We start from the raw sequence: 14,397 nt of genomic DNA on the forward strand, positions 1-14,397 counted from the left end.
GGGGGGTTGGGGTGGGCTTTAGAACCCCCACTTTGGCGTCACAGGGCAGATGAGCACGGTGCCTCCGCCCTACCCCTCACCTTTCTATCCTCCTCCCCTTTCCCCTCCCCTAGTCCCTCAGTCCTCTCCCTCCTTCCCCTCTCCCCCGCCGTCGGGAGTCCCCAGCGAACTCCAGCTTCCGGCCAATGGCCGTCTGCGAAAGGGTGTCCCGCCTCTTCCGCTTTTACACAGGAGGTCGCAGCGGCGCCTGCGCGTCTACTGCCAGGGTCAGCAGGCCGATCCCCTGGGCGGAACACCGACGCCCAGCGGAGCCACGCCCGGGGGGTCCATGGCGATGAGCTATAACTCGAAGGATGAAGTGGACGGCGGGCCCCCGTGCGCCCCTGGGGGCGCCGCGAAGAACCGGAGGCCGGATAACACGGCCTTCAAACAGCAGCGCCTGCCGGCTTGGCAGCCCATCCTGACGGCTGGCACGGTGCTCCCTACCTTCTTCATCATCGGCCTCATCTTCATCCCCATTGGCATCGGCATCTTCGTCACCTCCAACAACATCCGCGAGATCGAGGTGAGGGGGAGCGAGTGGCGTGGGAAGGGGCGCTGCCCGGAGCGGGACCCTCCCGGCCAGCCCCGCTCCGTCCTCGGCCCTCTGGGGGCGGACCGGGTCCTCCCCTCCCCACACCGCCCCGCTTCCTCAGTTTCTCCGTTCTCCCTGCGGGCTTTCCGAATTCGCAGTTCGGTCCGCGCGTCCTCCTGCGATTCACGCCATTAGAGGCGGAATGAACGTTTAATGCCGAGGGTGGGTCAGATGAAGAACACCCCTTTAATGCGCGGTTGAATGTGGCTCCGTGAGGATTTTTGTTTTTATTTTTTACCTCCAAAGAAAGGGAGGGGGAGAGAGGGAGGGGGGAGGAAGTTATATCTAGAGACTACTCCGGGAGACTTGACACAGTCAGATGTCATCACCTGTGTGGGGTGATCAGAGATGCACACCTTGGCCATTGTTGGGCAGAGGACCAGAGGCAGTCAGGAGGTGCTGGTGATTTTCTTATCTGAAGAAGTGGTCGTCTGTTGCCAGGTCACAATTAGGACACAGGACCTTTTATTTTGAGCAAATGGATGCTTTTAGTGGTAGGGCACGATACAGGTAAAAGGTAACCTGAAACTTCAATTCCGCTTATGCTGTTAGGCTGTGTTTATTAATAATCGTGCCCTACATTCGCCCTAGTGTTTGTTCTTTCTAGATTTTAAACTTTTTTTTTTAAAAAAAGAGTGAATGATCACAGAGGAAGTCGTACACTGACTGCTGAGTATTTTACTGCTGTAAGACATGATAGAGAAACTTGGGGAAGCATCTTGGATTGTCAGAGCAGCAATCCTAGGCTATGCGTCCATCTGCAGTGGTGAAGATGGGTTGATAGGAGAATGTAATACTTTGTATAGGTGTCCGGTATTCAACATCTGCTAATCTTTTCCCTTGAATATCTGAGGGTATTTTTATCCATTTGAAGGGGCAATGCCTGGCACCAACTTCTCTTGATTTCTTTGTTCTATCAGGTTATATCATCCTCCCCCCCCCCCCCTTCTATTTTATGCGTGTGATTTAATGGGCCTTTCAGAGTCATTTTATTTCAACGACAGGAATAGGCATAAAAATACCTGTTTTCCAATTTAATTTACTTTGCCTCTGAAAGCAAAATCAATATATATTTTTAATTGTACAGTGTTTAATTGTACACTTCTAGATTAATAACAGTAATAAGAATAGTATCTATAGCATCGTTTTTAAATATTTTACTAAAATTTCAGTTTAATAACTAGAGAAAGTATCACAGTCTGTTTTTTCAGTATGCATTTTTATTTGTTTTATCATTTCTATCTCCCTAATAGTCCTTCAAGTGTAGAACTTCTTGTTCTCCCAGCTCCACTGGGATCAGACATATGAGTAAAGTGATGTATTGCAAGGACCATGGGCTCTGTCTGGGCTGGGGTCAGGCAGAGTTGGGTTTAAATTCCACCTTAGTCACTAACTAGCTCAGTTTCTTGGAAAACTTAATCTCTCTGAGCTTCAAGTTTCCTTATCTGTAAAATACATAAATAATGCCTATCTTTTAAAAGTATGAGAATTAGAGTCAGTGTAGATAAGACTCTTGGTATTAAGTTTGCATAATAAATAGCTACTATTATTATGATTCTTAATCAGGAGATGAGAAATGGAGACAGAGAGGTTGACATTTGGTGGTAAGCTAGAAGAATATTGTAAAATTGAGGCAGAAACCCAAACCCAGATGTCTTTTATTTCCAACCTTAAGCTTCTGCACTACATTAGGATTCTTACTGCAGTGTTAGGAGGTAAGAAAATTTAACATTAGATATTTTATCATCTTATTTAAGCTTCTTAAGATAATAATAATGAAAGTAGCAATAATTTGCAATTTTATGTGATTGGTATTTATTATCAAACTCACCTTTTGTTAATATTTACTACTATGAAAATAAATATTTATTTAAAACTTTCGTGTTTTGAAATGAAATAAGGCTCTTCACCTTTACACTAAGTAGTTGGTGACATGGACATTTCTTAAATAAGTCTTATGTATATACTTCTGATTTCAAGTGGCTTGAAGAGTCTACTGCAGCTTGGTCTAGTTAAAAGGACACTGAAGTTAAAAGTCAAGGCATTAGAGTTGAAGTTCCACCTCTGTTAGTGACCCTAAGCATATTTTTCAGTCTCAGATTTTTTACTTGAAGAACCAAAAGATTCAGACTAGATGATTTCTAAGGTGATATTTAATTCTAAAATTGTATGACTTCCAACTTCAATGTGATTTTTAAAAAATGCTGCATATCCAAATTGCATCACCTTTGGAACTAGAGGAAATGAAAAGTAGAACTGATTAGGAATTTTGTAACCAACACTAACATAAACTGTGGGAATAGAATCAATTTCCTTTTTTTAATTTGGCTGTTAAATATGTAGAAAATTGGTTCTGAATTGAGCCTGGAATTTATTATGAGAAAAACCTAGGGAGCTTTCCCAAACACACATGCTTGCCTCAGCCTACTCTCCACCCTTTACTAGATACTAGTTTAGTTTAAAATATGCTGAGGGTTATTTAAAGTAAAGGAGCAATGAAAAGTTCTTGCCAACATTTACTTTCATACTATAAGTTGCTCACACCTCTTAGCTTATTCCTCATTTTTTAAAAAATTTTAAGAACATTTGTTGTTGTGTTAGTCAAATTACTAGGCCAAAGGAGCCTTGGCAATAGTTCCTTTATAATATAGCTTAAAGTGCTAAGATTAAAAATCCAAACTTTTTAAGTATAAAAATCAGTGGGCCTTTATGATTATTCCAGAAATGTTATACTAAAAAATTACTACTGTTGTAAAGCACATTGCACTCACCTGACAAAGATGTAAAAAAGGTGTTTTTAAATATTAATGCTTATATTTGGCAGTATATCTCCCTCCCATCCCTATTAGGTTCATATATCTTGTTTAGTTGGTTTTTAGGTTTTCTGTCATCGAATAAAATGAAAACTAAGGTTGTTAATTTTATCATTCATAGGAAAATATTTAATATCTCACTCAACACTAAGGTTTAATATATATATATATACTAGTAGCCCTGCGCACAAACCCGTGCGCCAGTAGCTCTCTGTGGGGCCTGGCCACTCCGTGCCCACTGCCCAGAGGCCCATCTGCTGCTGGGCGCAGGATGCTTGCCTTGTTGCTGCGGCGATGAAGCAAGCATTCCCCCAGGCCGTTCACGCTGCCCGCTCTCAGTGGGGTCCCCCCCAAGACTGGGGGACTCCAGTGGGACTGAGAGGACTGGGTGCCGCCATCTTGTGGCTATGGGTGCCACCATCTTTGTGAGGGAGTGATGGTTAATTTGCATATTACCCTTTTATTCGATAGGATATTTTATTAATCTTCACCTGAGGATATTTTTTCCATTGATTTTTAGAGAGAGTGGAAGAGAGAGAGATATATACATCTATTGATTGCCTCCCGCATGCATCCCCACTGGGGCCGGGATTGAACCCAAGACCCTTTGTTGCTCGGGGCCCACACTCTAACCACTGAGCACACCAGCTAGGGCCTAAGGTTTACTATCTTCATGTGTTATTAGCGGCAATGAATAAATATTTCCTTTAATTTGGCAATTGTAGGAGTCAGGCATATTTTTCTACCTCAAAGATAATGTGTTTCTAATATAAGGCTCTTGTTGGTGAGGCTGAGATATTAATTGAATAGAGCTAACTTGAAAAAAACAGTGAGGTATTCTGAACTTTTACAAAGGCATTTGTCAATGTGAAGTTATATAGTTTAATGGTTAGAATTGGATGAGGACATTATTCAGAGTAAATTATAAAACTGAACATTAATGTACCATGTATTGCCAAAGTGTTCACAATACATTTTCATTAAATTGTAGTGGATTAGCACCCCCTTCCATGGTTGATAGAAAACTCCAAATCTTGTTTTTGTCACTTTATATTTAATCCTATTTATTTTATTTCCCTTGTTTTTGATAAAAATACAGTTTTATTTATTGTTTTTACTCCTGTGCAACTTGGATTCTTAGAGTCCAAGATTTTTAAGAGGATTAAATTTCATTTCTGCATTGAGTATAAGTTGCTTTGTAGATTGCTAAACAATAAGCACTTTATGATAAGACGTTTAAAGATTTTAATATTCACATGACTTCAGTTGCTTAGAAGCCGACTCTTGGAAATTAAGAGGTTTGGGGTTAGTGTTTATAATTTGTTGCTCAAGTAACTTTAGTGCGTAGATCAAGGCATGACAAAGTAAATATGGCCAGCCAGACCGGTTTGTAAGGCCCCAAGAACTGAGAATGGTTTTGCAGAGGAACATTTACCATTGATTTGATGATAGGGAACTTTAAGTTTGAACACCCAATTATATGAAATGTTTCCTCCCACCCCCAAATAATTGCATTCTTAATAATAGACTTGTGTTACCAGAAAATTATACACAATTGTTATTATATTTTGAATGTCATCAATAAAAATTAGTACAAATTTGTTTTCTCTTTTGGTATAGAAGAGTCTATATAATACCTTCGGCCTTGCCTCTTGGTTTGCAAAGCCTAAAATACTTTCTGGCCCTTTACAAACAATACTTTCCTGCCCTTAACTTCAAGTTTTAAAGAAACATACAGACCAATTTAGCATAAAAAAATATCACTATTTAATTATACTTTCTAATCCTCAATAATCTTTTAGTTAGGTATAATGATCCCTGACAATTGTTTGTGTTCTTTCTTCTTTGTACAAATTTAAATACCTTAGCTAAATTTACTATTAATCTTGGCTCAGGTAATACCCTTCTTCATTTCGTTGTCACAGTCAGATAAAGTTTAAGCAACTAAAGAAAATTGCTTTTGAAAGTTTTACTTAGGTTACCTTTTGCATTCAGTAGAGTCTCTAGAAAGGACCCCAGACAAATTCCTGAATGTTTACTGATCAGTTCAAAGGGGCACTTAAAATGCCATTTTTTTAAAATATATTTTTTATTGATTTTTTACAGAGAGGAAGAGAGAGGGATAGAGAGTTAGAAACATCGATGAGAGAGAAACATCGATCAGCTGCCTCTTGCACACCCCCTACTGGGGATGTGCCCGCAACCAAGGTACATGCCCTTGACCGGAATCGAACCTGGGACCCTTGAGTCCGCAGGCCGACGCTCTATCCACTGAGCCAAACCGGTTTCGGCTAAAATGCCATTTTTAACGTAATCTAATTAACACATTACTCGCCCTGTCAGTCACCGGTGACTGACACTATACTTTCTGTCTGGAAGACAAAACAGGCTGGGTGCTTAAGGTGTTAATACTTAAAATGATTTACCTTATTACTCAGCATTTTGTTGAGTGATCTGTTTAGGTCTTTTATTGATTTCCTTTAAGACAGATTGACATTCAAAACTGGAAGTTTTCCAGTCCTTGGACAGTGTGAAAATTGCATGTCCTTCAAATTCCTCCTTTCCCACAGCATTAAATTCAGTCTGTTCTTAGGAATAGGTTAGGAGTAGGATGTATTTTTAGGATTACCAAGAAGAGATGCCAGTTTGATTTAGTGGAACAATCACAATGGTAGCAAAACAAATCTGAGAAATATGATAACTCTTAAATTAATCTATTTATCTACATCTGTTGTTCTGTTTTGCCTCTGGTTCTTTGTGTTTTGTATTTAACCTGATGGGCAGGTTTCCAACTTATTGTAATTTGCACTGTATTATGTATGCTTTTGACATTTAATAAATAAGAGAACTGTAGTTCCTCTCCCACTTGGTAGCCTCTTCGTTTCTTGGGTAAGTTATGAACTATTATCTTTAGTATAAACTATTTTTTCTCCCTATCTTTATTGAGGTATAATTGACAAATTGTATATATTTAATATGTTTATTGTGATGGTTTGATATACATATATCGAAATCTCCTTAGTCAAGCTAATGAACATACCCATCACCTTCCATAGTTGCCTTTTGTGTGTGTGTGTGTGTGGTGAAAACACTTAAGTTCTACCCTCTTGTCAAAAAGACAAGAGTGTGGAGAAAAGGTCACCCTTGTAGAATGTAAATTGATACAGCCATTACGGAAAACAGTATGGAAGTTCCTAAAAAAATTAAAAACTAAAACTACCATATGATCCAGAAATCCAAATGAAAGGAAACATTTGGATTTTATATACTACTAGAGGCCCGGTGCATGAATTTTTGCATGGTTGGAGTCCCTCGGCCTGACCGGCGATTGGGGCCAATCGGGGTTGGCCATCTGGGGGGAGGGACTGCGGGAGGTTGGCCGGCTGTGGGAGGTTGGCTGTGGGAGCACACTGACCACGAGGGGGCAGCTCCTGCATTGAGCGTCTGCCCCCTGGTGGTCAGTGCATGTCATAGCGACCCATCAACCGGTTGTTCGGCTGGCCCATTGTAATGATTGCTTAGGATATATGTGTGTGTGTGTGTGTGTGTGTGTGTGTGTGTGTGTGTATGTGTGTGTGTGTGTGTGTGTGTGTGTGTTTATATTCAAAGGGAGGGAAAACTTTGTTTTTATACCCAACAGATTTTATTACAACCTGGATATTAGGTTAGGTTAGGCTACCCTTGAATTTTAGCTTTGTGGGTCTTCAAATTGAACAATTATGCCTGAAATATTTGTATAATTCTCTAACACTGGTAAAATGTCATTTTTCCCCATTCTTTAGAATCACTTTCACTGTCAGATACTATCACATTTCTCTTTTGCCTTCATGATGGTCTAATGCTAGACTCATTACTATCTTCTGACAAAATGCTATCTTCCAACTGATTACCAAAGCCACTCAGCCAATCAGACAAAGTGTCTGCACATAATTCGCTCAAATGTTCTTCTCTACTGCAATGTGTCTTTTAAAAAATCTTTTGCCAGAATAAAAGATGGATGGAAAGAATTAGATGTATTACTTGTCACATCTCTGGAAATACTGACCGATGAGTTGAGAAAAAGACAAAAGTTAACTCGTGACCGGTCAGTAACATTTGGACGTGGAAACACAAGTATACCTGTGACCGGTCAGCAAGGTGTTAGTAACACCAGTCACACTAGCTATAAGGGAGGCTGAGAAAAGGGGTCTTTAGATAGTAATTGAGAATTTTATACTATGGAAGAAAGGTGGCACAAATTGGGGTGAGGGGTCATTAACAGTGTAATAAAGGGCTATATTTGGAAAGATTTATCGGGTGGTAATATGTTATGTTGGCTGGATGGGAGCTGAGTCATCTAGATGTCAGAGTCGTTTAGACATTGAATATTGGGTACATTTTTATATTGATTATAGTATTGAGTCAAACTTGATTTCATGGTAAAAGCCAATATGTGTTGTTTGGTATACGAAAAGCAAATCAGGTATAGGACTTTGATGTTAAGACTTTTAAAAAGTTATAGAAGGAATATTCTCTCTTTATTTTCTTCAGCCTGTCTTTTTCCTTCTTTGTTCAGCATATAAATGCATTCTAATTTCTTCTCTTAAAAAATGGCCCTGGCTAGTGTGGCTCAATTGGTTAGGAGTCATGTCATGCACTGAAAGGTTTCCGGTTTAATTACTGGTCAGAGCTCATGTCCAGGTTGCAGGCTTGATCCTTAGAAGGGTATGTGGGAGGCATCTGGTTGCTGTTTCTCTCTCCTTTTTCCTACCTCTCTAAAAATCAATAAAAAAAGAGAAAATATCCTATCTTGATTCAATTTAATACTAAAAGTTTAATAATGACCAATATTATTTGAGTGTTTGGTCTGCTAAGAATTTTACATGTCATTTGATACAGGGACACTTATAAGGGCAATGTTGCTATTCTCTGCATTTTATTTTATTATTTTTATTTTTTAAAATATATTTTATTGATTTTTTACAGAGAGGGAGGGAGAGTTAGAAACACCAATGAGAGAGAAACATCAATCAGCTGCCTCCTGCACAGCCCCTACTGGGGATGTGCCCACAACCAAGGTACATGCCCTTGACTAGAATTAAACCTGGGACCTTTGAGTCTGCAGGCTGACACTCTATCCACTGAGCCAAACCGGTTATTTTTAGAGGTTGGATGTTGAATCTGAGAATAAGTCATTTGCTTAGTCACACAGCTGTGATTCGGACACCCTCGAGGGATGTCCAACTGCCCAGTTGGGATTCAAATCCTAGCACTCTGACCTCTTGTTTTGTTTCCTCAAGATGCTGGTCTATATTCTCTTTTTTCACACAATCTCTTTTGAAAAGAAAGATGTGCACACTTATTGATAACTAGAGGTTCAGTGCATGAAATTCGATCAGGGCCTATTGGGGCTTCCCTTTCCCCGGCTGCAGGCAGCTGGCCCTGCTGCTGCCACTGCTTGCCATCTGTGCGGTGCTGCCCCCTCCTCCCCTACCACTGGTCTCCTCCCTCTGCGGGCAACAGGTGTGGGGTGCGATCCCTTGGCTGGCCTGGGCCTCCCTCTGCGGGGCAATTGCTGGCTGGCCCCGCACACCTGGGCCTCCTTCTTTGGGATGATCGCGGAGCTCCCCCCCACCCCAATCGATTGCCCCACTGGCTGGTGGCCTGGGCCTCCCTCATTGGGGTGATCGATTGCGGAGCCCCCTCATCGATCACCCTGCAGACGGTGGCCTGGGCCTTCCTCTGCAGGGCGATCGTGGGGTGATGGCGGGGCCCCCCAACCAATCACATCGTACCCTTCTTGGCTGGACTGGTACCAGTGCATGTCATAGGTGGTCGTCTGGATGGTCATACTGCTGTTCGGTTGTTCAGTCGATTGGCATATTACGCTTTTATTATTATAGACTAGAGGCCCAGTGCACTAAATTCGTGCACGGGGGGGGGGGGGTGTCCCTCAGTCCAGCCTGCGCCCTCTCCAATCTGGGACCCCTCGAGGGATGTCCGACTGCCCAGTTGGGATCGGGCCTAAACGGGCAGTCGGACATCCCTCTCACATTCAGGACTGCTTGCTCCCAACTGCTCGCCTGCCTGCCTGCCTGATTGCCCCTAACCACTTCTGCCTGCCAGCCTGATCACCCCCTAACCACTCCCCTGCCAGCCTGATTGCTGCCTAACTGCTCCCCTGCCAGCCTGATTGCCCCTAACTGCCCTCCCCTGCAGGCCTGATCACCCCTAACTGCCCTCCCCTGCAGGCCTGGTCCCCCCCACCTGCTCTCCCCTACAGGCCTGGGTCCCCCCACCCACTGCCCTTCCCTGCAGGCCCGGTCGCCCTCAACTTCCCTCCTCTGCCATCCTGGTCACCCCCTAACTGCCCTCCCCTGCAGGCTTGATCGCCCCCAACTGCCCTCCCTTGTAGGCCTGGTCCCTCCCAACTGCCCTCCCCTGCTGGTCATCTTGTGGCGGCCATCTTGTGTCCACATGGAGGCAGCCATCTTTGACCAATGGGGGCAGCCATCTTGGGTGTTGGAGTGACGGTCAATTTGCATATTACTCTTTTATTAGATAGGCTGTTCATTCCCATCTCCCATTAACTTATTTCTTGATCCACTGTATCTGAAATATGTTAGATGGTGAAAAGTGCTATGAAGAAAAACGAAGGGGAATACAAATGGTTGAAGGATAGTTGACAATTTTGAGTAGTCAAGGAATGCCTCAATAAAGTGGTATTTGTGTAAAGGTCTAAAAAGAGATGAGGGAATGAGCTATATTGATATCTGAGGAAAGAATGTTTCAGACAAAAGAAATAAGAGCAAAAGTACTTAGTAGGATGTTTGAGGAACAACAAAGAAGTCATTGTGGCTGGAGCAGAATGAGAAGTGGGGGAGGATAGTAGAAGATGAGGCTAGAGTGGTAAAGTAGTGGGGTGCACATCACATGGCTCATTATAGGGATTTTGGCTTCTACAGGTAGTGTAATGTGAAGCAACTGAAAAGTTTCACACAGGTAGGTGACATGATCTTACTACTTAAGATTAAAAGAGTCACCCTGTCAATGATATGGAGAATATTATCTGGGGAATAAGTAGAAGCAGGGTAACCAGTTAAGGGGCTATTAGTAATAATTCAAGTAGAATAAAGATAACTAAGATATTTTGGTCTGCATTGGAAAGATGGAGTTGTAGTTTATCAAGGTGGGAAAGACTGTAGAAAAAGTTTTGGTGTGATAGTAGGGGGCTAGGGAGTGAGGAGCTGAATAAAGAGGTTTTTTTTGGTTTGATTTTTGACTTGCTACGATGAGACGCCTTTTAGATAACCAGGTTGGAAATAATGAGTAGGCAATTGATTACATAAGTCTAGAGTGTAGGGGGAAGATTGAGACTGGAGTTTCACATTTGAGGGCAAATCAGCGTAGATATATAAAGACATAAGATGGAATGAGATCAAGAGAGTGGTTATAGGTCAAAGAAAAGAGAACATCCAAATACAGCTCTGAGTCACTCTGTTGAAGTGGTTAGGGAGATAAGGAGGAACTAGCAAAGGAAACTGAAAAGCAGCAGCCAAGGAGGTAGGGGAAAAGCAAAGGGTGTAGTGTCCAGGAAACCTGTTTCAAGGAAGAGTGTGTGAACAAACATGCCTAATGCTGCTGATGATAGAAGACTGAGAGCTGACCTTTGAGTTAGCAACATGAAGAGTAGTGGTAACCTGTCTTACAATGAATGGCATTGCCATCTATGTGGTTTTTCAAACTAGAAACCCAGGAAATCAACTTAAACTGATTTGTCCTCATCGCATCTCTAGGCATTAAGTTTGTGAATTCTTTCTTTATATATATTTTTAATCTGTCTCTTTCCCATTCCTTCCGCCCTTTTCTAAGTTTATGTTCTCAACATTTCTCACGTGGATTATTGCAGTAGCATTTTGTTTTCTTTGCTTCTAATCTGGCATTTTCTTAAGTCTTTCTGCACTTTATTGCCAGAGTAAGCTTTTAAATATTTTAAAAAAAATTGATTTTAGACAGAGAAAAACATCAGTGTGAGAGAGAAACACTGATCCGCTGCCTCTGGCATGCACCCCCACCAGGCATCGAATTGGGATCAAACTTGACCAGGAATTGAACCCACCACCTTTTGGTGTAAGGCAAGCATGTCAAACTCAAAGGCTAACACAGGCCAAATAAACAAGGTTTAAGTTTATGTGGGCCGCAAAAAAACAAAAGCTTCAATTTTCATAGAAATGTAGGTTTATTTTGGTAGAGACATTCTGAATACAAAGGGCTGAAATAAATGAGTAATTGTTAACATAAAAAGATAGAATATTTTAATAAAATTAATATTTTTTTCTTGGACATTAACTTACCAGACACTGAATAACTGCACAAATTAATAAGCATAACGCAAATAAACCTATTTTTCTTGTTCTCCAAAAGCGAAATATTTACTGTTGCACACACCAAACAAATAAGTCCAAGACTAATGACATGGCAATCGGCTGCTAAAATATTTGCTGCTAATATTAGTGGAGAGAAATGGTGCGCCTGTGCGTAAGGTGGGTAAGGGAAATGAATGCAACATGATTATAGTAATCAGTCATGAGTGAATGTTGTAATTAGTTATTAATAATTATGTATAACAGGATATTGTAAAAATTAAGTTACGAAATTTTTATTAAAATGTTTCTTACATACTGTTATATTGGCTGGGCTGCAAAAATATTCGTTGTGGGCCGCGAGTTTGACATGCTTGGTGTAAGGGATGATGCTCCAACCCAACCAGGCCACACCGACCAGGGCCAAAGTGATCTTTTTAAAAGGCTAGTTGGAATATTTCATTCTCTTGATTAAAATTTTTCTTGTGGCTCCCTCTAGCATTCAGGGTAATGTTTAGATCCTTAGTGTAAAATGTAATTTTCTTCATGATAGGCTACCTTCTACTTCTCTAGCCTCATACACCACTCCCCTACCCTTTGCTCTAGCAGTAGCAAACTATTTTAGTTTCTGGAATGTGTTATGCTGCTAGATCTACCTGAAATGTCCTCCCTTTTCTTATTCTACCATGTTTTTTCAAATTTCATTCCTGTCAACACTATAGAAAGTTTTCCCTGATTTCTCCCTTTCCCCACTTGATACATATGCTTCTTTCAGTTTCTAGAAGTACTAGCTTATGACCTGTCATAGCATTATTAAATTATATTCTGTAGCCCTAGCTGGTTTGGCTCAGTGCATAGATCACTGGCCTGTGGACTGAAGGGTCCCAGGTTCGATTCTGATCATAGGACACATACTTCAGTTGCAGGCTTGATCCCTGGCCCTGGTTGGGGCTCATGTGGGAGGCAACCAATCAATGTCTCTCTCTCACATCGATGTTTCTCTCTCTCTGTCTCTCCTCTCCTTCTACTCTTTCTAAAGATCAATGGAAAAATATCCTCAGGTGGAAAAAAAAAAGCAGTCCTAAAAAAAATTATATTCTGTAATTATTGATTAACATGACTTTCTATTCCACTAGTCTCTAAAGTCTTTTGTGGTACAAACACTACATTTTTCTATTATGTATTCCCATCCTATATATAGCACAATGTTTGGCATCTAATAGGAACTAAGGTGTTTGAATGAATAGATTAAATAATGAAATTCAATTGTTATAATCAAATTTTAAAACAATATATTGAGAGTTTATTAATCATCTGAATGGTATTATGCGTTTGAAGGAGTTAGTGAAATTATCCAAGGCAAATGTTATTTACTACAAGATCAAACTTATATAAACAGTGATATCCGTCTGTATCTAAAGGCAAACAAATTTAGTAAACAGGTTGATTGGCAAATGTTGCAGCAAAAGGAAGGGGTACATGATTTTTAAAATGGCATAAAATACTGCACCCTCCCCCAATATTTTGGAAGCTTATTTTAGAAGAAAGTACTATTGTATTCTTATAGTTCTGAAAAATTGGAAATCATGGACCAACCATCAATTATATAGATTTGTAGTTTAATTTCTAAAATAAATTAAAATGTAAGAATGGTTATGTGATATTTTAGCATCTAATAACATTGTTTATCAATATACTGAGTAAGTTGGCTGTTGTTCAAAGCTCTCAGATCTCACATTATGTGTGATAATATTTAGTTATGAAAAATTTTAGAAATTTTTACTTGTCTTTTAAAAAGATACAGTGTTGTTGTTTTATCCTTTTAAAAAATTGGCATGAGGTCTCAAAGTTTTATCTGTAGTGGAAGCAATGAGAGTCAAATTCAGAGATGCTAAGTATATTGCTAAGGAAGAATTTGTAGGACTTGGGGACTGCAACATTACGCCAAATATGAAGCCAGGATGTTGAGCTAGGATGCTTGGGACAATGGTCGTACCATTTACAGGTTTAAAAGACCACAGTTGGGTGTGAGATTAAGGGATTCAAGGAACCATCGTTATTGATTTTTTTTTTTTAAGTCAAGTTTTTAGTGAAGCATAACCAAAAAAGATTGACAAATCATGTATGCAGGCTTAATTTTCAGAAGATCACCATGATTTGAAATAGAGTTTCAGTTGGGAAGGAAGAAGTGCAGCCAAGTAAATATACCTAGAAATATAAAAATGGGGCTGGGAGGTGAAGATAAGACCAGTGACAATATAGAGAGGGTAGTGTAATGGATGACACGTGATACGAGGCAGCATGAGGCTATCGTCAGAAAGTAGCACTAGGTAAAAGGCACTAATATTTGAACATCATTTTTATGACTATACAAATACAATGTTTTTTAATAGAAAAGACCATCTATTGCCTCAAAATAGAAAGCCCTTTATGCATATTAATTGCTTATCAACTCTTTGAGCCACCTTATCGTATAAGATGGAGCATAATTAGGAAAGCCCTTTTCATTAGGTCTGTCCTAGGCAGTTTTTATAACTGATATCTTAATTAGAATTTTAAGGGGTAAATTAAAACTTCATGTTAGAATTGGTTTTGTTTGTTTGTAGAA

General features: G+C 40.4%; 1 protein-coding gene across 1 annotated transcript in view; it reads left to right on the forward strand.

Moving 5' to 3' along the window:
* The first annotated feature begins 229 nt into the window (after positions 1–229).
* TMEM30A (transmembrane protein 30A) overlaps positions 230–14,397 on the forward strand; it is a 39,827-nt gene continuing 25,659 nt past the window's right edge. The window contains exon 1 of the mRNA XM_079780851.1: positions 230–565. Within this exon, the coding sequence (XP_079636977.1) occupies positions 329–565 (237 nt within the window). The 5' untranslated portion in view covers positions 230–328. The remainder of the gene's footprint in view (positions 566–14,397) is intronic.

Source organism: Cnephaeus nilssonii (genome assembly GCF_951640355.1).
Source record: "Cnephaeus nilssonii genome assembly, chromosome: 9".
In the NCBI taxonomy this organism is placed as follows: domain Eukaryota; kingdom Metazoa; phylum Chordata; class Mammalia; order Chiroptera; family Vespertilionidae; genus Cnephaeus; species Cnephaeus nilssonii.